Raw genomic sequence first — 22681 nt, forward strand, 5'->3', positions numbered from 1 at the left:
TAAGACCATCTGCCATGATTTATTAAGAGTATAGTGTTCATCAGTGAGGAAAATACCTGTGCTGATGAAATCTTGAATCCTTGACATACGTATTTACATGTAAATATTGGTTAGGAGTATACTCTTAGGAGCTTTACTTCAATTACATTATGGATTAAATAGTCCTTTTTAGGCTGGTTTGAGAACCTAACCACTAAGTGTTATTACATTTTCTCAAAAAAAAAAATTAAGCACCAAACAACCAGTTAACACACTTTAGCTGAAAAACTCTTTTATTAGTTTGAGGTTACTTTTATTGGCTTAAAAATTAATTATTCAATTAATTGGTAAATCATTAAAGATAACATTCATGGTAGATATATATACTAAAGATATGCTTATAGATTAGGAACTAAGTATTGAGTAAGTGGATGTTTTTGATCTATAATGTAGGTATAGGTACTGTAGGACATTCTACAAAAAGGGGGCTAGGGTAAGATGAGAGAAAGGATTCTATCATGAATACCAGAAACTGTTTCCATCAGTAAGAGAAAGCCCTTCTTTATCTATTGAAAAAAGAAGGTAAGTCTTTAGGTCATTACTTCCCAAGTATACTAAACTGGGAGCCGAGGTTTAGGACTCTGACTCCATCATTCATATGTATCTTTTGTAAGACAAGTATTTTATAAATGTAAGAAATATTATGGAGATAAAAACAAAATTTGACTACCAAATGCATATATGGAGTGAAGTATAGCAAGGAATAATGCCAATAGAAAAAATCTAGGGTACTAGAATGATGGTGGTTCAACTAAAATGGGGAAATTTGGGGGGGAGGGTTAATTTGGTAGAGTGAAGGTGATAATAAGTTCTGTTTCGAACACGCTTAATTTGAGATGCCTATGGGACATCTGGTTTGTATTGTCCAGAAAGCAGTTGGTAGTGTGGTACTGGAGCTCAGGAGAGATGTTAGGGCTAGATACAAAGATCTGGTGATCATCTGCATACACATGATAATTAAGTCCATGGGAGCTGATGGAGTCACCAAATGAGAGAGTATACATAGAGAAAAGAATCTTATAGAATACCACAGTTAGGGAGCAAGACATGGATGATGAGCCAGTATAGGAGATTGAAAAGGAGTGGTCAGATGGGTAAGAGAACCAAGAGAGAGAAATGTGAGAGAAGAAAGAATAAGGAGCCAACGTTCAGTAGCATCAAATACTACAAAGATATCAAGAAGGATTTAGAAAAGAAAATTGGTTTTGTCAATTAAGAGATCTTGCTAGCTTTGAAGAGAGCAGTTTTAGTTGAGTGATGAGGTCAGAAGCCAAATTGTAAAGAGTTGAGAAGTTAGTAAGAGGAGAAGTGTAGGCACCAAATGTAGACCAAATGTTTTTTAAAAGAGTCTTTTTGTGTGTGTGTGAAAGGAGAAATAAATACATGATGATAGCTTGAGGTCATGGTAAGGTCTAAGAACTTTTTAAGGATGGGGAAGACTTAGACATGTTTGTAGGAAGCAGGGAAGGAATCAGTAAGCAGGGAGAGATTGAAGATTACTGAGGGAGTAGAGGTGATTGTGGGAGAAATCTGCAGGAGAAGATGGGTTGGGATGGGATCAATTGTACATATAAAGAGGTTAGCCTTGCCAAGGAAGAGAGCCACTTGTGTATTAGAGATTGGAATAAAGAAGAACAGAAAGGAGAATGATGCCAAGGATTTTGAGATGTAGAGAAGAAGAAAAGAGGGAGCTCATGGTGAGTGGGACTCTACTTTTTCTCTTCACTTGAGAGGCTGGGATAGCTGATGCTGTAAGTTTTGAGGATAGATGCAAAAGTTTGGAACAGCTTTTCTCATGGAATAGCCTACTCTATAGTGAGTGGATAGAAAATCAGGGAGGAGTTGCTACAGTGAAGGCACAGTTAAGATTAGGTAACACAAATTTGTAGTGGTTCTGATCGCTTCAGTTTTGTGACATCTTCCAGCTCAATTTAGCACCACAAGAAGAGGATTAGAAGCAAATGATGAGAGTCATCTAGGGTTGGAGTTTGACCAAGCTTGAATGTCACTCAGATATATGGGTAAGGGATTCAAGAATAGAGGATAGTGTGGCATTGAGTTGGCCAACTGTAGTGTTGAGATTGAAAATGAAATAAGCGAAGTCAGATTAGCAGAGATAGCAGGACAAAGTATTGAGGGTGGAGGGGTAGGAGGTTCAGGTGAAGAGTAAGAATATGTTTAAGAGTGTAAAGCATAGGAAGAGATAGAAAGAGAGAAGGTTATTATCAGATAAGGGGATTTCAGAGTTTTTGAACATGCAAGTAGAACACTTGTAGGTCATGGTGAGATCAAGGCTGCGGCTATCTGTGTATGTAATTGAGGTGCAGTGGAAAAGTTAGTTATGGGAACTAAGGATATTGAGAAACTGGAAAGCTAGAGTGTTTAACAGAATATCAGCATAAAATCTCTTAGTATAAAGGCAGGTGTTGGGGTAGAGACTAATCCTGTGATCAAGTTAGTCAATCAACAAGCATTTATTCAGTGCTTACTATGTGCCAGGCTCTGTGCAAAGTGCTGGAGGTACAAAGAAAAAGCAACACCTTCTTGACCCCAAGAAGTTTATATTCTATTGAATGAGACAACGTATTTAGAATAGAACGTGTAAGACAAATAGAGAACAAATATGAAGTAACCTTAGGGAGGAAGGCATTAACATCTGTGTGGACCAGGAAAGGCCTCCTAGTGATGCTTCAGCTGAGTCTTGAAAGAAGCCAGGGCTGCTAAGAAGCAGAAATGACAAGAGAGAACATTCCAGGCATGGGGATAAGGTAAAGAGAGAATGTAGAATGTGCTGTGTGAGGAACAGCAGGAAGGCCAGTATCCCTGGAAGAGAGAGAGTAAAGCATGAGAAGATTGGAAAGGCAGGAAGAGACCAGGTTACAGAGAGCTTTAAATGCCATATAGAGGGGTTTATGTTTAATCTTGAAGGTAATAGGGAACCACTAGAGTTTATTGAGTAGGGAATGACATAGTCACACCTCAGCTTTAGAAAAATAATGACCTGCAGTTAGTGGATAACAACCACCAGGATCTGGATTGGGTGATAAATTTGGTTAGAGTGAACCTCAGAAAAAGCAAGGTTGCTGAGTAATTATAGCAAAGAGAACATCTGCAAGTGGTAGTGGAGAGAGGCGAGTATTCCAGCTCCTTCAAGGACCAGTGTATGTATTGGGGGTGGAGAGAGAAATAAGAAAAAGATTTTGAAATAGGTGGTTTTCTATAAATTTATAAGGAATGAAAAAATGAAAGCAAAAAGCCTGAGCTTCAGGATTCTGGGGGCGGTAGAGGACCTTTTTAGGCACAAATCCTGAATCTCTACTTCTGGGTACTTAGAAATTGGGAGCCGTGGAATGTCTCTTTGGTCAGTCAGTAAACATTTATTTAACACTCATTATGTGCCAAGCACTGTGCTAAGTGCTGGAGATACAAAGAAAGGTCCTTGGAAAATAAGCACGCTTGTTACAGGAACCATTCTCATCCCCTTTCCAGCATGGCAGAAAGTGCCACAATTTGTGCTCTATTGGCATAGCATTTGAGAACTCTTGAGGTCACCTCTATATCCCAAATAGGCATTGAATTGAGATTTTGTGGAATCAATTGATAATGCATCAAATACTAACCTCTGTAATAATTCTCTCATAGACCTTTCCTTGATATGGTATATAATGCATTGGACAGTCCTGAAGATGATTATCACGCCCTTTTTGTGCTTTGTCTTCTATATGCCATGTCTCATAATAAAGGTAAGATTTTAAATTATCCTGATGATAAGTGTGGATGTTTTCAAATATTGTATTTATCCATTTTTAAGAGAAATAAAAGATACTTCTGTTAAGTGTAACAAATAACTAACTTGATTAAAATAACTAACATTATTCAATAACTAGCATTATTATAGTTTCTAGAATTCTACTTCATGGTAGATGAAATGCATAGCCTGTTTTTCTATATGTCTATGCCAGGAAAAAAAAATCATTATTGAAAATAAATTTATAACATGATTTCTATTTTTTTGGTCTGGACCTATGATTTCAGTGATATGGGGAATTCCCAGGATGGAACCTCTACCACTAAAGACAAGCAACTCATCTATAAATGAGGTTCACAGAGAATTGCCTGAACCATTGAAAGGCTGAGTAATTTGCCTGTGGATGCATAGCTAGAATATATTAGAAGCAAGACTTGAATGCTAGACTTCTTGATTCCATGGCCAATATACCAAGCTGCCTCTTAACTGAGTTCATATGATATTTTGGTATTTTCCTAGCACTTTGCTATAAAACAAAGCTCATGGTAATTTTAATGTGTTTTCCTACTAGTTGTGCCAAAATCAATTGATTTTGTAATTTTGGTCTTTCTCATTATATTTCATTTATATTCCTGATATGTATAAAGAATATGCATATGGTTTGCAAAATTAAGATTTCATTCTATCAGAAGATCAGAGTTACTTCTCCTATTTTAATCAAGTAGTATCAAAGTCTAGAGCCTTGTATGATTAGAATGGTCCTGTTTTTAAATATGATTAGCATTCTTTCATTCACTGGCATAGAAGTTAGAGAAAGAACTTCAAAGCCAGAAAGACCTAAGGGCAAGTCACTTAATCTTCTAAAGCTCCAGGCAGCTCTTAAGATGTAAGTTGCAGACTAGATACAAAGCTGCCTTGGTAGGGGGATTTTCCTATGCCAGTGCAATTCCAGGTCTAATTCCTGTCCTTCATCCAATTCATTGATGGCATCTGGGAATGAGTGGTCTTTGTCCATTTGAAGATTCTCTTTGTAGTTTATCACGTGGAAATAAACAACTGTACCAGAAGTATCTGTGTGTTTTGGAAGAAGAGAAATCAAGATACAGATGGAATATATACACACACATACATACATACATACATACACACACACATACATACATACATACATACGTACGTACATACATACATACATATACATATACATATACATATACACATGTGTGTGTATGTGTACATATGTGTATGTGTATATATGTATATGTGTATATATGTATATGTGTGTGTATATATCTATATATATCTATATATCTACATATATATATTTATCTATAAAAACATTTTCAGATGGCACAAAGCTGAGAGAGGCTCTTAACACATTGGATGATAGGGTCAGAATATAAAAAGATCTTGACAAGCTAGAATGTTAAGCTGGCACTAAGATGTCATTTAATAGTGACAAATTTAGAATCTTACATTGGGCTTAAAAAATAATTTCACTAGTACAATATGGAGGAGACATGGCTATGCAACAGAGTTTTAACGGACCAAGTTCAGCATAAGTCACTTGTGTGATTTAGCAGACACAATCTAGAAGAATTTCCACGTACAAAGTAGAATACAAAAGGGGATTGTTTATGGAACCATGAATTTTCTATTCTCCTTGCTATTTAAAAAAACTATATAATTAATTCAGTATGTTACTTACAAAAGTGTCCCACTTGTCCATACTTACTTCTGTTCTGTTCTGTTCAAAATGTCTTATTTTTAGTGAAACCATGCTGCCTCTTTGTGAGCACTGCTAACCATTCTTTTAATAAGACCTCCTAGAATTTCAAGGAATCAAAGTTAAGGTTGCTGGTTTCAATCCTTGCAGACTCCAGCTCTTCATTTGGGACATTTGCCCTTGCCTAAGCTTGTGGTATCTCTTTATCACCCACAATCTTTCAGACATCTCTGGCAGAGAATGCCTCAGGAATGACATCTCTCAGTCGTTTCTGTACCCTTGAATATAGATTGTCTGCGCCTGATGACTCGACTCATTTATAGCTGCTAGAGTTTTTTTTGGTCCCTATTTTTCTTCAATATCAATTTATATTAGCCTTGGGTTTTTGTTTTTGTTTTTTTTTTTTTAATTTCCAGTCATTCACATTGGCCTTTACAAGAAAACAGAAACAATAAGATTCGTGATAATAAAATTCGTGATAATAATGATAATAAAATAAGAGCAATGATGCCTTCTCTTAGTATCGATCCATCTATCCTGCATAGTGATGCAAAAATAATCCACTGTAGTCCTTGAGATTGGTCATGTCTCATTATTTGAAGAGCATTGTTTTAGGGCCTAGGTAAAAGAGAAAATTTGGGCGAGAAATCCTTTACCCTCAAGAAGCTTATTATCTATAGAAAAGCACATCATTTGCACAGATAGTTGTAACAGAAAATACATGATAAATATATGAGGGCTACAAGTAAAGTGTTGGATGAGATCCAAGAAGTAGGATAGCATAATAGAAAGAAGAAATACTAAATACTGAAAAATTCTGGAATCAGTAGACTCAGGTTCTGTTCTTGCTGTAAACCTGTACTAGCTACATTATCTTAGGCAAGTCACTTCACTTTCAACTTCAACTTCCTCATCTATAAACTGGAGGTAATAATAATTGTACTTTACATCACAGGATTGTTGTGAGGAAAACACTTTAAACTTAAAGTGTTGTGTAAATGTGAATTATTATGAAGGTCATTACCAGCTTGGGGGACTAGGGAAGACTTCTTGGAAGAAATGACATTTGAGTTGGTCTTTATAGGGTGGGTAGGGATTTAACTCGATGAAAACAAGAGCATTCCACATTTAGGAAGAGTAAAGGTTCAGGTGAAAAAGTACAGGATGTCTCTGTTGGGAAGGGTATACTCCAGTTTGACCAGAGTGTAAAGAATGTGGAAGGGAGTAATATAAGTTGGAATGAGCATGACACCAGGTTGTAATGGGCCATGAATGCCAGGATAAGGAGTTTGGGTTTTATTTGGTAGGCAATGGGGAAAAATAAGGTAGAAGGATTACACTTACTTTGCTTTGCTCCAGAGAACAGAACTAGGTACAGTAAGTGGAAGTTAGAGAGGGGCAGATTTTTGCTTCATAAAAGAAAAAGCTTCTATATAATTAGAGCTGCTCAAAAGTAGAATGGGCTGCCTTATGTCTCCCATCCCTGAAGTTCATTAAGTGGAAGCTAGATATTGTAGAAGGGATTCCTATTGAGGTAATGTTTGGACTGGCTGACCTCTGAGGTTCCTCAAAGTCTAAGACTGAGTAATTTAGTAGAGATCTAGTGAAGGGTATGGGGCAAAGGAGGGACACCATGGTCTGGTCTGTGTGTTACTATTAATATTACAAGTAAGCCATGTGGAATATGGATTTGGCTTGGGCAAGGGGAAGGGGACTGGAGGTGGGAAGACCAGTTAGGAGGATGTTGTAGTAGTAGAGAGAAGTAATAATGAGCCCCAGTACCAGCAGAGAAGATCTGTTCAAGAGTTCCTATGGAGATAGAATTGACAGGATCTAGTAATTGATTATATATGAAAAGAATAAGATAACATTAAAAATAACACTAAATGTGATAGACCTGTTGAATGGTTATGCTACTGGCACTTTCTAAATGACTTCACTGCAATATTCTTTATATGAGTATTGAGTCATATATTAGTGTCCTTTCTTTTCTGTGACTAACATTTTAGCTTTAAAAAGTAAAACTGAATATTTATGGATGGTAAATCCCATCAATGTGACTGCCAGTTAAAAACTTTTTTGCAACAAAAAGAAACGTTTGACAGTGCAGATGTCAAAAAAAAGTCAAATTGTTTCATTCTTTACTTTCTTGCTAGTAATGTACTAGCAAGAAAACATTTTCTTTGAGAAAGTTTTGTGGTAAAGTTATTGGAATAGAATTATGCACAAAAGGACACATCATCTCGTTTGTAGAATCTGTTGTTTGCTTTTGCTTTATTTCTGCTCTTAGAATAGGGTTTTGGTTAGGTGTGTTTTTTCTTTCAGGCAGCAGAAAGTCATTTGTACTTAATCTTCTGGATTTTTATTCCAAATTCTTACTACCATCACAGCTCTGTTAATGAGATGGTCTCTCTTTCAGATGGATTTTTCGTCATGAGACAGTTTAAACATAAAAGCAACAATAATAAACATTGAATGTTGGCTTAGGACTTCCAGTAAATAACAATAGATTAAAGGCTACATCAAAATGAATATACAGAAGTGAAAGGGGTTGAACGGAATAAGAGAGCTTTGCCAGTTATGATTCAGTAGGGTGACATAATGAATTCTGGTTCATGATCATAATAGAAAATTTGCCCATTCATTCCTTTGTTGAGTCTCCTAAAAGCAGTGGCTGATGGCAAAAACCTTCTCTATATAAACCAACCTGGTGGTCTTTGGAGCTATTACATTTCTATTTTAAGGCAGCCTCCTACCTAATCCCACCACTCCTCCATATAACACACATACATACTTTGTGGGAAAGACTACCTAAGAAAAGAGAAATCTGTTTTCTTGTAGTTACTGGGAAATGGTGATAGAAATGGGGAAAGTGGATAGACACCAAAAATAAAGTGGAATTTAGATTTTTCAGAGATCTAGAAAAACATTATTTTAGAGGACATATTATACATAATATTTCAGAATGGGAATAAAGCTTAATGTAGCCCAAACATATCTCATATAGGAATTTCCTCTATAATATTTCTGATAGCTGGTTATTTAACCTTTGTTAAAGTATTTCCAATATTTGGAGTTATATTATTATGACACTAATAACAATATTAATAATAGCTTCTGTTTACATAGTGCTTTAAGGTTTGCAAAGCCTTACAGACTTTATCTAATTTCATCATCACAACAATCCTGTGAGGTAGGTGTTATTATTATCTTCTTTTTTCAGATAAGAAAGAGTTCAGTGACTTGCCTATGATCACAATATGACACCATGCTGCTTCCTCATACTGCTGCCCAAGGCAGTCCCTTCTAGTTTTGAACAGCTCATAATTCAGTATAGCTGAAAGCCCACCATGGATTAGATTCTGAAGCAGGCTATTTTTTAACAACTATAAATGTCAGCCTAACTGAAGATATGCTCTTTGGTGTTACTTATTCAGTGTCCTGTCGTTCCCCCCCACACACACACACATTTATTCAGATCTACTGTCTAATTTGGCAACTGGTATTTTGAACATGCTTAATGACTTTTTTGAGGAGTGGAGGGGAAGATTTTTGTAGGCTTTTCTGTTCAGGAGTCTATTTCAGTCCATTTTCATAAAATTTGAGGCCCACCCCTAGTGTAGGGGCTACAGTTCCACCTCCAGAGTCACTGTTGTGGGAGGGAATCCAAGAATAAGAAAGTCCATTTAATTGCCAGTAACTGAGATTGGCTGATTAGGAGACCTCCCACAGAGTAACACTGCCTCCAGTTCTTTAAATTAGTCTTTTTTCACCCATGGTATTGGTGGTGATAGAGATGAAGCAAAACACACCGAACTTATTTTTTCAGATCAGGATCTGACAGATATAGATAAAGAGAAAGACCTGCCATGCCAAGATGTTTGGAAGATTTCAGCAATTTCCTCCCTGCCCCCTATCCTCTCAAACTTTGTCCCCTCTCATTCATTCACCTACTCTCTTCTCCCCTCTCCCACCCCCCACCCCCCAGCCCTGATCACAGGAAGTATATGAAGTACAAGATTATATCCAAAATTTGTCATCAAACACTTATTAAGTGCCCATTGTGTATTTGGCCCTGATGCCAGTTTCAAAATATAAAAATATTGTCCTGCAAAGAAGCTAAATTCCCTTGCAACTGGCCCTGTCTTTCTGTATTTGAAAATCACTAGTCTTTATCACTGTAGAGAATATGAAAGAATTAAGACATTGTTCCTGAGCAACTAGATCTACAGACACATAGTAGATACAGAACAAATGATGATTGTGACAGATGCTAGATATAGTATGGTTTTTGACATAGATGGCATAGACTTATTTATTGGAAATATTCAGTTATCTTATCAAAGAATGAATATTGTAATTAGTGTGAACAATAGAATTTTAAACATTTTTAAAAATCTGACTTCTGAATGTCTATAAAAGGTATGATTTGGGGACATTATCTTTCTCTTCTCTTCCTTCCCTTTTTTTTTTCTGAGTATTTCACTGTTAGGCTTTTTATCTATCTAAAAGCCTTTCCAGTTACATTTTCCAAAATACATTTTAAACTTTTTTTTTGCAAGTATGAGAGATTTAGCACCAAATAAAATGTCTTCCTTTTCATTTAAATGCAAACAGTATTTACAGCCTTTTGGCGTTTGAGAACTGTGGCTCCAATTCAGCATTTGCCATACACCTGTGGACCAAATTTCACTTAAATTATTGAAAATTACACAAGATGTTGTTTGAGAGTTTTATCAACCACTATTTTCTTTTAGGATACTATACTGAACTATGATTCAACTTTTGGAAATAACTTGATACCCTTTAGAAGTCTGTGAAATTTGATGAAGATCTGTAAATTTTTTCCAAATGGTATCATAAAACAAGAAGACAAATATAAAATGCCAAGCAGTCAGCTATAGTGGTCACAACTTTTGAATTAATATTTCTGTTTTCCTCTTCCTGCTCCTTCATTTTTAGATTTTATCTGTCTTTGAGGTTGGTACCCTTCATTACAGAAGGTAGCGGTATCAATTTCAGGAAGGTCAGAATAACCACTGAAATTAAAGTGTTCTCTCCCTGTGATAAGAAACCTTCTCTATATGTTCTTTATTTGTGTCCAAAAAAAATGGAGGAAGGAAAGAAAAATATTGAACGTGTACAAGTAAATGGAAATACCTAAATTTGTGTCTTTCAGTGTGTTTTATGACCTGTCACCGAATTCTCAGGAAAACCAACAACCCATATTCTGTGTGACCTCTTCTTTAAAGTCATATGTTTGATTAAAGGACCATAACGTTAGGTGATGAATTTAGGAATAAGATGCTATTTTGCTTTTTTTCTTTTTCAAGAATTACTGTTTCAAAGAGAAAGAGTATAATGTTGCTGAAATCTCTAAGAAACAATAAAAATTGCAATCAAAATTATTTTTTAGGTTTTTGTTGTTTTTTTTCCAAATGAATAAAATACAACCAGGATACAACATCAGTATTTTTCCATTGTAGTATGCGTAATCATATTTAGCATGAAAAAAAGGATGTATTCTAAACAAGATAAATTTTCATTGAAATACAGTTTTTGAGGAATGGATTTTTATTGTTGTATATGACAGGAGTTATTAAATGTATTTGGAAGGTATGTGTCAAAAATGTCATCTCCTTGGAATTATTTAACAACTTAAATTCACTGTTGGAAGAAATTCAATAAAATAAGATATATTGTTATGGTTTATTATGTCAGTATGTGTGTTGCATTTACTTAGAATCCAGACAATAAGCTGTTCTATGCAATTTTTAGCTCTTTTGTCAAGTTTCTTAGGAAACATCCAGTTCTAAAAGGACAATATTTCAAATGTTCCAAGCAGTGACATTTCTCCTTTCCCTCCCTTTTGTAGTATCGTTCCCCCCTCCAGTTTTAAGATTTAAATAGCTATTTACCTAAGTGTTTCATTGGCACAAAACAATGAATTTTTAGTGTTGTTGGTTTTTCATTGTATGTGCTTTCTCCCTGCCCTCCAAATTCCATTTTGACTGAAATTCACATAAAAAATTCATTGTGTATTTCTAATAATGAAGTATGATCATTTGTGAGAGGGTATCTACGATGAATGGTGAAAATTTTAGTTACAATATTGTTTGCTTTGTATCTATTGGTTTCTCTTTCTTAAGTGAGCAGATTTTCTGATAAAAACGTCTTTTTCCATGTCTTGTATTGTTGTCACTTTATTTTCATTTTAGGAATTGATCCAGAGAAGTTAGATAGAATTCAGCTTCCAGTGCAGACTGAAGTTGAGAAGACCTCCTATAACCACTTGCTTGCCGAAAGACTCATTAGGATAATGAACTATGCTGCTCAGATTGGTAAGTGTATGTTAAATGAAACACTAGTAATTCCTGAAATGCATTTGTCAGCCTTACTGTCAGGCAGCATTGAAACAAGGGCAGGGATTTAAAGTCATTTTTTTCCTAGTCCTAACTTTTCTGTTGTTCGCCTAAGCAAATAATATTTTCTCATTCTGCCTCATTTTGTTCATCTGTAAAATAAAACATCTGAGAAAATATAAGGTGCACCCTCAAAAAAAGAAGTGGTGTGGTTTAATGGAAGGAGCACTGGCCTAGGAGGCAGATGACTTGTGTTCCTGTCCTGGCCTTTACATTTACTAGCTTGTAAACCTTGGACAAGTCACTTAACCTTTCTAATCCTCAGTTGCCTAATCTGGGATATCCAAATTACTCTTCCTCCCTTTATCTGATGGAAACTGCTTTTTAGAAAGTTGTGAAGGTCAGATGAGGGAATGAATGTGGAAGCACTTTGTAAATTGTAAAATATTATAAATGTTAGGTATAATCACAGTTATTTAGTGAAATGCTCCCAGTATTTTCAATGGATTTTGTCTACTGCTGTCACCGTGAGCTGGGAAAATATAACTGTGTGTTTATTGGTGATGGGCTTTTTTTCCTTACTATTATAAATTTTATTTTAACTTCCATTGAAAGGGATAAGTATTCAGTGGCGAATTCTTGTTGTTGTTTTTAAAACACCAAAATGCTTCACAAAAGTCATGTGTGGTTTGGTTCAGAGGAATTAAATAACTACAAATGAAGTATGTGAATTATAGGCCATTATCCCCACAAATGGGGTTATGGTAATCCAGTGCAAGAAATTGTATGTCATAGCTGGAAAAACACCTAGAGTGAAGTTTGGAACTTTTACAGTAAAAGAGAATAGAGAACAGAAAACTTGGGGGAAACTCAGGCTAAGATAAGAAGCCAGAGGATAAGTTTACTCTAAAACCATTGTAAGTAGGAATAATTGATATCATTACACAATGGATGGTTAGAGGAAACTAAAGGGAAAAGAAACATAGCCTCATTTATGTTACTCTTTATTTTATTCCCCTCCCAATACTTTGCATATATTAAGCGCTCAGTGAATACGTGTGGAATGAACAAGTGGAAGACTGTGAGCCATCAGCAGAGAGAGGCTAATTCAGGAATTTAGGCTACTGTGAGAAAAGTTTCAAGCAAAATCTGATGAGAAGACCTAGGGCTCAGGAATTTGCTTCTTTAGTGTCAGAATGGACTGACATTACTAGTTCCACTTTGTATTGTGTGGGAAGAAAGAACTAGTAGAAACTAGTAAGGAATGATTCTTAAGATAATGATTATCCATAGAAAAGAAGACAAGTGGCATGAAATAAGGAATAAAAGACTTGATAATATTTTAAACCAAGTCGAGGTACTGAATAACTGTTTACCTCTAACCAATTATAGTTGTAGAGTCTCCAAAATTCTCTTGTAAAATAGTTGTGTGTTTTAAATATACATTATGACTTGTGCTGTGCTACAGTGTATAATAGAGGTATCAAATTGTAATTGGGAAATGTTTAACAAAATAAATAAAAATATAATGCAGCATATATAATATTAATTTGTGGTTTTCTAAGTCAGTATGCAGCCTACAAAGATCCTTTGTATTTGAGTTTGATACCACTGATGTGCACTATTCAGAAGAGAAATTAAAATTGAAAGATCATGAATCCCAAGAGCATGGTTGTTGGAAAAAATTTTGTCAGAAGAAAGTTACCTTGTAAATAAGAGCAATTGAACTATTGCCAGGAAGCTCAGTTTGTTGGCTCCCCCAAGGGCACATTACATCAGACTTGCCCTTTCTTCTTGCTTAGTAGTCCAGTTGTAGATGTACTGCAGTAAGAAAATATTCTTTCTCTTTTGAGACCTCTCTGGATGAGTTCAGCACAATGGGCAGCTATGTGGCAACACTCATTGAGGCAGAGTGGATCAGTAACAAGAGAGCAGTGTTGGGAGCAGTGTTTTGACCTTGATCTTGGCTTTGTCGTTAACTTATTTCCTTGACCCTGGACAAGTCACTGCTTCTCTGAACTTCAGTTTCTTCATCTGTGAAAATAAGAAAGATAAACTAGTTTATTTCTGAAGTCTCTTACACCTACAGAATTCTGTGATTTTTATGACTGACTCCTAACTGTTTTTTTCTGTATTATAAGACACTTATAGGCATTTAGGGTTTGCCCTCTCGTTCCATTGGATTCTGGTAACTTGGATGATTTTTTAAAAGTCTGTCGAACAACTAAGATTTTTGTGGAATATTAGTAGAAAAAGAAATGATCTTCTATTCAAATGAGCTAAGGCTTTGAAGCTATTTACTAAGTTATCCTTTGTTTTCTGTAGATGGAAAAATCAGACTGGCTACTTTGGAACTTAGCTGCTTGTTACTAAAGCAGCAAGTCATGACAAACAGCGGCAGCATTATAAAGGATGTTCACCTTGCCTGCCTTGAGGTAAGGACCCATCTTCTCCTATAGAGGCATGAGCTTTCCAACCAACATTGTAACCCACCTCATTCAGTGAATAATGGAGTGGATAAAGGATTGGATAATTCAGTGGATAAGCGAAAAGCAGGATCTCAAATTCCTTCTCAGGAAATATAGATTCTTTCTTGAATCTAAAATATACTTTAAGAAAATCTCATTTTTAATTAGATACTAGTATTTTTTCAGCAACTATTTGATTCTAGTGTTTATCTTAAGATTTTTTAATTCAGTTTTCTGAACTTTTTCCCATGTAAGATTTGATTCTTCTTTGTTTTTTCTCTCTTTAATAGGGTGCAAGAGAGGAAAGTGTTCACCTTGTGAGGCATTTTTATAAGGTAAATACGTACATATAAGTAAATATATAACACTCTATTGATTCCTCAAACATTTAAACTTATGCAATAGATTTTTAAGTAAAAAGAGTATGAAGAATGATCCAGAAGGGGCAGGGCCAAGATGGTGGGGTAAGACAGGGAACTGCTGAACCCGCAAAAGGATGGAGTAAAACAATTTTCTAGTCTAAGACAATTTAGAAGGTGGACAGGAAAGGTCTGTGTCACTGGGGTGAAAGTGGAACACAGGCCAAGCCTTGACAAGCAAGCTGCAGGTGTTGGGGGCAACTGAATTAATGATAGCAGTTTCTGGAGCTCTCAGCCTACTGATGGTAAAGGAGGGTGGGGCCAGACAATTGGTCAGAAGGAGATTACAGAAGACTCTTTGCTGTCATGGAGTTCAGGATTCTGCTGTATTGCACATACTCAGTTCTGAGTCACAGTCCCAGGGCAAGAAGGGGCACCAGCACACCTGTGGCTACAGGGGAGCAGGAACCATGGTCACAGTTCCAGGGTGGAAAAGCAGCCATTCACAGACCAGAGCCCAGGCTAAGAGAGCAGTGAACACACCTCTCCTTAGAGCATACTACCTTTGAAGAACTGAAAACTTAAAGACTTCCCCCTAGAGCTAGGTCTGAAAATGGCAACCTGAAAAACCTGAAGGTTGGGACAGTGCGTCCTTCACCCCCCAGGAGCAAAGCCCAACTTTAATATAAAGTTAAAAGTCAAGAAATGGATAGAAAAATGAACGGCAACAACAACAAAGGACCTGACCATAGAAAGTTAATACAGTGACAGGGAAGATCAAAACATAAACTCAGAAAAAGACAACAAAGTCAAATTGCTACATCCAAGCCTCAAAGAAAAAAGTGAATTAGTCTCCGGCCCAAAAAGAGTTCCTAGAAAAGCTCAAAAAGGATTTGAAAACACAAATAAGAGCGTTAGAGGAAAAATTGGGAAAAGAAATGAGAGTGATGCAAGAAAATCATGAAGAGTCAATGGCTTGGTAAAAGAGGTACCAAAAAAAGGAAAAAACCATAAAACTGAAAAAAATAACACCTTGAAAAACAGAATAGGCCAAATGGTAAAAGAGGCACAAAAATCCACTGAAAAAAACCAACTTCTTAAAAAGCAGAGTTAGCCAAATGGACAAGGAGATATAAAAGCTCACTAAAGAAAATAATTCCTTAAAAATTAGAATTGGGCAAGTGGAAACTAATGAATTCATGAGGAATCAAAAAACAATAAAGCAACATCACAAGAATGAAAAAATAGGAGAAAATGTGAAATATCTCTTTGGAAAAGCAACTGACCTGAAAACTAGATTGAGGAGAAATAATTTAAGAATTGTTGGACTACCTGAAAGCTATGATCAGAAAAGGATCCTAGACATCATCCTTCAAGAAATCATCAAGGAAAACTACCCTGATATTCTAGAACCAGAGGGTAAAATAGAAAATGAAAGAATCCACCAATCACTTCCTAAAAGAGATCCCAAAATGAAAACTACCAGGAATATTATAGTCAAATTCCAGAGCTCACAGGTTAAGGAGAAAATATTTCAAGGTGCAGCCAGAAAGAATTCAAATATCATGGAGCCACAGTCAGGATAACACAAGATTTAGCAGATACCACATTTAAAGGATTGGAGGGCTTGGAATATGATATTCTGGAGGGCAAAGGAGCTAAGATTACAACCAAGAATCACCTACCCGTCAAAACCGAACATAATCCTTCAGGGAGAAAAAATGAATATTTAATGAAATGGAAGACTTTCAAGCATTCCTGGTGAAAAGACCATACCTGAATAGAAAATCTGACTTTCAAATACAAGACTCAAGAGAAGCATAAAAAGGTAAATAGGAAAGAGAAATCATAAGGGATTTAATAAGGTCAAACTGTTTACGTTCCTATATAGGAAAATGATACTTGTCACTCTTAAGAACTTTATCATTATTAGGGTAGTTAGAAGGAATATACATAGACAGAGGTTATGGGTAGGAATTGACTCTGATGGAATAATATCTAAAAAAATAAAATTAAGTGGTGAGAAAGATGGATGGCTATGATGGGATGACATCTAAAGCAACAAAATTAAGGGGTGAGAAAGGTATCCATTTGGAGAAGGGGGAAGGGAGAGGTAGAATGAGGTAAATTGTCTCACGTAAAAGAGAGTTGAAAGAGCTTTTACAGTGGAGGGGGAAATGGGTGGCAGGGTGGAGTGACGGACAACACTTGGACCTTACTCTCATTGGAATTGGCTCAAAGAGGGAATGACATGCACACTCAGTTGTTGTATAGAAATCTATCTTACCCTACAGGGAAGTAGGAGGGAAAGGGGGTAAAAAAGGAATGGGGTGGGGCTGATAGAAGGGAGGAAAGATTGGGAGAGGTGGTGGTCAGAAGGAAGACTCTTGGAGGAAAGACAGGGTGAAAGGAGAGACAGAGGGAAGGGTTAATGGGAAAAATAACATGGAGGGAAATATGCAGTAATCATGACGGTGAATAAATTTTTATAAAAAGTTTTTCTGATAAAGACCCCATTTCTCAAATATATAGGGAACTTGTAAGGATACAAGTTATTCCCCAATTGGTAAATGAGGAAAGGTTATGAATAGGCAGTTTTCAGACAAAGAAATCAAAGCTATTTATAATCATATGAAAAATGCTCTAAATCACTTGATTAGAAAAATGCAATTAAATAACTCTGAGATACCACCTCACACGTATCAGATTGGCTAATATGGTAGAAAACAAAAGTGACAAGTTGGAGGCGATGCAGAAAAACTGGGACACTAAAGCACTGTTGGTAGAATTGTGACTGATCCAACCACTCTGGAGAGCAATTTGAAACTGTGTCCAAAGGGCCATAAAACTCTACATACCTTTGACCCTGCAATGCCACTACTGGTTCTGTATCCCAGAGAGATTTAAAAAAAAAAAGGAAAAGGACCTATAAGTACAAAATTACTTATAGTAGCTCTTTTTGTGGTGGCAAAGAATTGGAAATTGAGGAGATTGGTTGAAGGAGCTGGTATGTTTAGCCTCCAAAAGAGAAAACATAGGGGCAGCGTAACTACTTGCAGGTATTAAAGGGAAAAGGGATTGCTCTTGTTCAGTTTAACCCCATCAGACAGAACTAGGAGTGATGATTGGAAGTTGTTAAGAGACATCTTTAGGCTTGATATCAGGGAAATTACCAACAATTATAGTCATCCAAAAGTGGAATGTGCTGCCTGGGGAAGTAAATAAATTGTCCTTCATTAGAGCTTTTCAAGCAAAGAATGAATGACCACTCACTATATAGTTTGAACAGAGAATTTTTGTTGCATTAGATGGCCTCTGAGGTCTCATTCAACTTCTTAAATTTTTTTTCAAAAGGTAATAAAGACAATATATTTCTATCAGAGCATATTCAGCACCATCTTCTAACCCTTCTGTAGTTAGTCTAGCAGTGTGGGAATTCCTATTCAGAATGATGACCTTGAAAAATTACAGAATTATAAAGTGACTTCTGAATCATCTTAAGAAAGATTTAGATCTAAGCGAGATCTAAAATAATGTTTACCATTTTAGTATTGTATTAGAATTCTTTAAAGATTGGTAAACCATATATGGTCAAATAGTAACTCTCAGCTAACCAAAATATCCCATTCCACGGCCATTATGAATAAACAGGAGTTTACTATGTTTGGTTTGGCAGAGTTTAGAATCAGCGTCTTTTGAAAATGTTTGAATATTAACTTTATTGGAATTATTTGTAGTATTTATTTTTATACTAACCACTTACACAAAAGAAAGGATTTAAAACTGTTTTCTCTTCCTTTTCCACTCTTCTCGCACCAACCTAAAATCACATAAAAAGATAGTACGGTCCTGTCACCTTAGAATAATTAACATAAATTACTCTATACCTTATTTCTCTTTTAGTTTTGCTTTAAGGGTTCTAAAAATTGTTGACTGGTGAAATGTGAGATTTCATATATCATTTTATTATATATACATGTGTATATGTAGATGTGTGTGTGTGTGTGTCTGTGTGTGTGTGTGTTTTAGTTCCTGATGATTTACGAGAACTAGGTAATGAAAAACAGATGGCTTAACAGCCATGAACTGGGGTTTATAATACTTTTCTTGTTTATGGAAAAAAATGAATAATCTTGCCCTTTTTCTTCTAAGGGAGAAGAAATTTTTTTGGATATGTTTGAAGATGAATATAGGAGCATGACAGTAAGTGACTAGTCAAAGTAACCAACTGTATGAAGAAATGCACATATATTAGAATACTGGCTGATTTCCTTTAAAGTTTAGCAGTTGTGTAACAAAAAGAGAACTTTGCTTAAATTGTACTTTCTTACAGAGTGCTAAAGATTAGTAGAGGAATTTAGTTCTCTTTTTGTAACTCTATAGGAAATTTAATTTACCTCCTTACCATTTGTTCTTGGTGCTGCTGATGTGGTAGATTATATCTTATTACTGAGAGGAGGTTTTTGCAAGTAGGACTGTCAGAAATGCTCATGGTAAATAAATGCATTTTTTTTCTAAACGTTCTAGGAGTATGGTGGTTCTTGGGACTAACTATCTTACCTCTGGATACATGTCCTTCTGCTTCTTGACACTCCCTCCCTTATCTGCTATTCTTGAAACCTTGTATGCTAGAAACTTTTATCTAGCTTGAAACTTCACTGATTGGTACAAGTGACACCACTTAGCCTGTTACGTTAAAGGTGGAAAACACCCGAGAAAAACCCCACCCTCCCTAGAAAAAAATCTGCCCCTCTTCAACATTTCTGACCTTCCCTGGTACTTGGAGGGATAAGAGAAAAAATGTAATATGCCAGGACCTTGGAGGTAGGGGAGGGAGATGAATAAGGGGGAGGGTGTAGACCATCATGGATTTCTTTCTCTTGCTTGACCCCTCAAGACACTGTCCAGATTCTAGGTGCACCCTTCTCAAACTACTTACTCTAACCCATCCCCTTTTCTTCCAAATTCATGGCCCACCTTCCTTATCCCCTTGGGTGTTCCCATTAAGTCCCATAGCCTTCTTTTTTAACTTAAACATGCTAAGTAAAGAACCTGTTGCTTTGCATTGTTGTCTTGTCTGGTTCTTCAGAGTAGTCCCTTTAGGTTCCAAAAACACTCCACCTCACCAACTGTATTGATGGTGTATTTGTAGGCATCAGTGTTATTGTCACATCATTATTCACAATACCCCTCTATAGCAGTTTTGAGTACTGCCTCACACATTTTCATAGAGCTATTTTAAGAAAATGTAAATTAGCATAACTTATTTTCTAAAATGCTTTCTATGAGCTACTCTGAAGATGCAACAACTCGTTCCATGTCATCTTAATAAAGATGTATATGTTTGTGTATTTCTGCTCACAGTTTTCATTGATGGTCACTGTCAGCTCCCTGTTCCTTCTAATCCCTTAGAGGAATTTTACTGTTATATCCTGGCCATTAATCAAAGTGAAGTATATTTAGTGGTTATTTGCCATTTTGTCTTACTTTATGACAGTCTCTTCTCTAATAAAATTCTACCAACCTTTTTGAAAACTTGAGGCTTATTCTTCTGATGAAGACTTACGTGTTACTATAATTACAGATTGTCTTAGGTGCATTACAATAGGCTTCAGTCTTTCCTACAGTCAATCAGGTATTTATTGAGTACCTACTGTTTGCTCAGGTTAGTGATAAGTACTTTGGGGAATACAGTGGAGATATAGCCTTTAAAAAGAAGACTTCCAAATCTGTATGTCCAGTCCTTATGACTTCCCCGAGCTCCAGTCCTACATTTTCATCTGTGTGCTAGACATATCCACCTGAATTTCCTGCCAACACCTCAAACTCATGATCAAACTGAATTTGTCTTCTCTCCTAACTTCCCTGTTTCTGTTGATGTTATTTCTTCCCATCACCTGGCTCAAAATTTTGGGGTCACTTTGGAATGATCTTACCTCTTCCCCACCCTAGTCATTTGGCAGGTTCTAAGAATTCTACTACCAAAGTATCTCTTGCATCTGTCCTTTCTCTGCTCACTCTGCCACCATTTCTGACCCTAAATCAAGCCTTTATTTCTTTCTCTTCTAAAATATTATTATAATCTCTGAACTGATTCTATGCCTCCAATATCTCACCTCCAATCCATTTTATGTTACACAGTCTCCAAATTGAGCCTCCTAATTTGAGCTATTTTCTATCTCTATTTCCTGGGTTGCTGTAACTAGAGAATTCATCACTGAATGCCCAGCCTACTGGTGATGAGCTTTTCCTAAGTTCTTGGCTAGGTTGGTCTTTGGAAAGCAGAAATAGTCTTATATTAAGACTACTCAAAGCCTTTTTATTTTGGTAAAACCTGCCAGAGCTTTTATTCTTCTGGCATAACCTTTGACAACCAGGGTCCCTTCTTTATCATGATGAGAACTCAAAATAGGACAACCAGTGGGTACCATTGGTATCCTTGTAATGTCAAAAGAATTTGAGGAAGGTCTCTAACATACGGGGAAACTTAACAGAGGACCTAAATAAGAATTACTGACAAGATCAGTGAACATCTAAAAATAGGTTATGGTCAGCATTGTTGGAGTGAAAACCCACATCACATCACTGAGGTCACAGGGTCATCTGAGTATAATGCATGAGTTTGATTGTCACTCTTCTGATTCGAAACAAAACAACTGCAGCAGTTTCTCATTGCCTGTTTGACAGAACACAAACTCTACAGCTGGACCTGAATCATCCTGGATACTCCAGATAATAACCCGCATGTGTGGAAAGTTCTCCAACCACATACGCACCTATTATAATCCTTATAATGAAATACCCACTTCAGATTCCCACTTCTCCATGAAGCTGTCCCTTTAACTGAAAGTGATCTCTTCATTCTCAGATTTTCTTACGACATTTTGTTTGAATTTCTCCCTTCCTTTTATCACGTTCTACCTGTTATATTTATATAGATGTTGTACCTGACTTCTATTAGATTGTAAGCTTCTTGAAGACAAGAACTTTATCTTTGTATCCCCTTGTATAGCACAATGCTTTACAAACTGTAGTAAAAGCACTTAATCAAATGTGTTTCAAATTGAAATTTTTAATCTGACCATGCCCACAGTTTTTTCAGTAGTCGGCCTTATGGTAATTTTGAACCTCAGAAGAAAGCCTCACCAGGGAAATTTTAAAAAAATTTCTGAGTTTGAGAGGGGAGGGATGGAGTAAGCACCATGCTAAATATCTTACAAATATTATCTCATTTTATCCTCACAACAGCCCTCGGAGGGAGGTGGTATTATTGTCCCCATTACAGAATTGAGAAAAGTGAGGCAGACAGAGGTTAAGTGACTTGCCTGGGGTCACACAGCTGGGAAGGAGATGAGATTGTATTTGAACTAAGATGGCTTCCTGACTCTGAGCCCAGCACTGTACCCACTACATCACATAGTTCCAAAATAATTGTCCCAAAGCCCCAACACTAAACCAAGTATTTTACTGTAGACCCCTCACTCAGAACTTTGTTGTTTAAAATGAGGAACTCTTGTTTGCTGTATACTCTTGATGAGCTTGCTTATCTAATTTTGCAGCCCATGGCTAATTAGACTAGAGTGGAATGAAGAGGGTATAGGAAAGGCAGGACAAGGTAGTTTCTAGAGGCAGTTAGTGACAGTAGAAAACGGGATAGCTGAAATTCTGACTTTTAGGGAAGATTCAAGGAAAAAATTACAAGCAGAAGTGTGTATTACTGCACAGTGTGGTAATAGTTTTCAGAATGATTACCCCAAGTCATCAAAGGTTGAATTATGCTTTGTAACATTTGATTAAAAGAAGGAAGGGAATGTGCAATATATTTTATATAAATTTCCATTAAAAACATTTGCTTATGTGGAATCCCTTAGGCTCCTAATGATGCTGAATAAATTGTGTTGCTGCAATTTTTTTTTTAATAAAACAGCACCTATCCTTAAATAATCTAGAGTCTATTTGGGTAGCACACACACAGAGCA

At 36.3% G+C, this 22681-nt stretch overlaps 1 protein-coding gene across 4 annotated transcripts in view; it reads left to right on the forward strand.

Moving 5' to 3' along the window:
- The window catches only part of CLEC16A (C-type lectin domain containing 16A), a 219587-nt gene that overhangs the window by 63869 nt on the left and 133037 nt on the right, over nt 1–22681 (forward strand). For all 4 annotated transcript variants that reach the window (XM_020972509.2, XM_020972508.2, XM_020972507.2 and 1 more), the window contains exons 12-16: nt 3682–3782; nt 11732–11854; nt 14201–14310; nt 14634–14678; nt 18855–18905. In XM_020972509.2, coding sequence (XP_020828168.1) covers nt 3682–3782; nt 11732–11854; nt 14201–14310; nt 14634–14678; nt 18855–18905 — 430 coding nt within the window. The remainder of the gene's footprint in view (nt 1–3681; nt 3783–11731; nt 11855–14200; nt 14311–14633; nt 14679–18854; nt 18906–22681) is intronic.

The sequence above is a fragment of the Phascolarctos cinereus genome, unplaced genomic scaffold, assembly GCF_003287225.1.
Source record: "Phascolarctos cinereus isolate Bilbo 61053 unplaced genomic scaffold, phaCin_HiC Scaffold_4;HRSCAF=312, whole genome shotgun sequence".
Classification (NCBI taxonomy): domain Eukaryota; kingdom Metazoa; phylum Chordata; class Mammalia; order Diprotodontia; family Phascolarctidae; genus Phascolarctos; species Phascolarctos cinereus.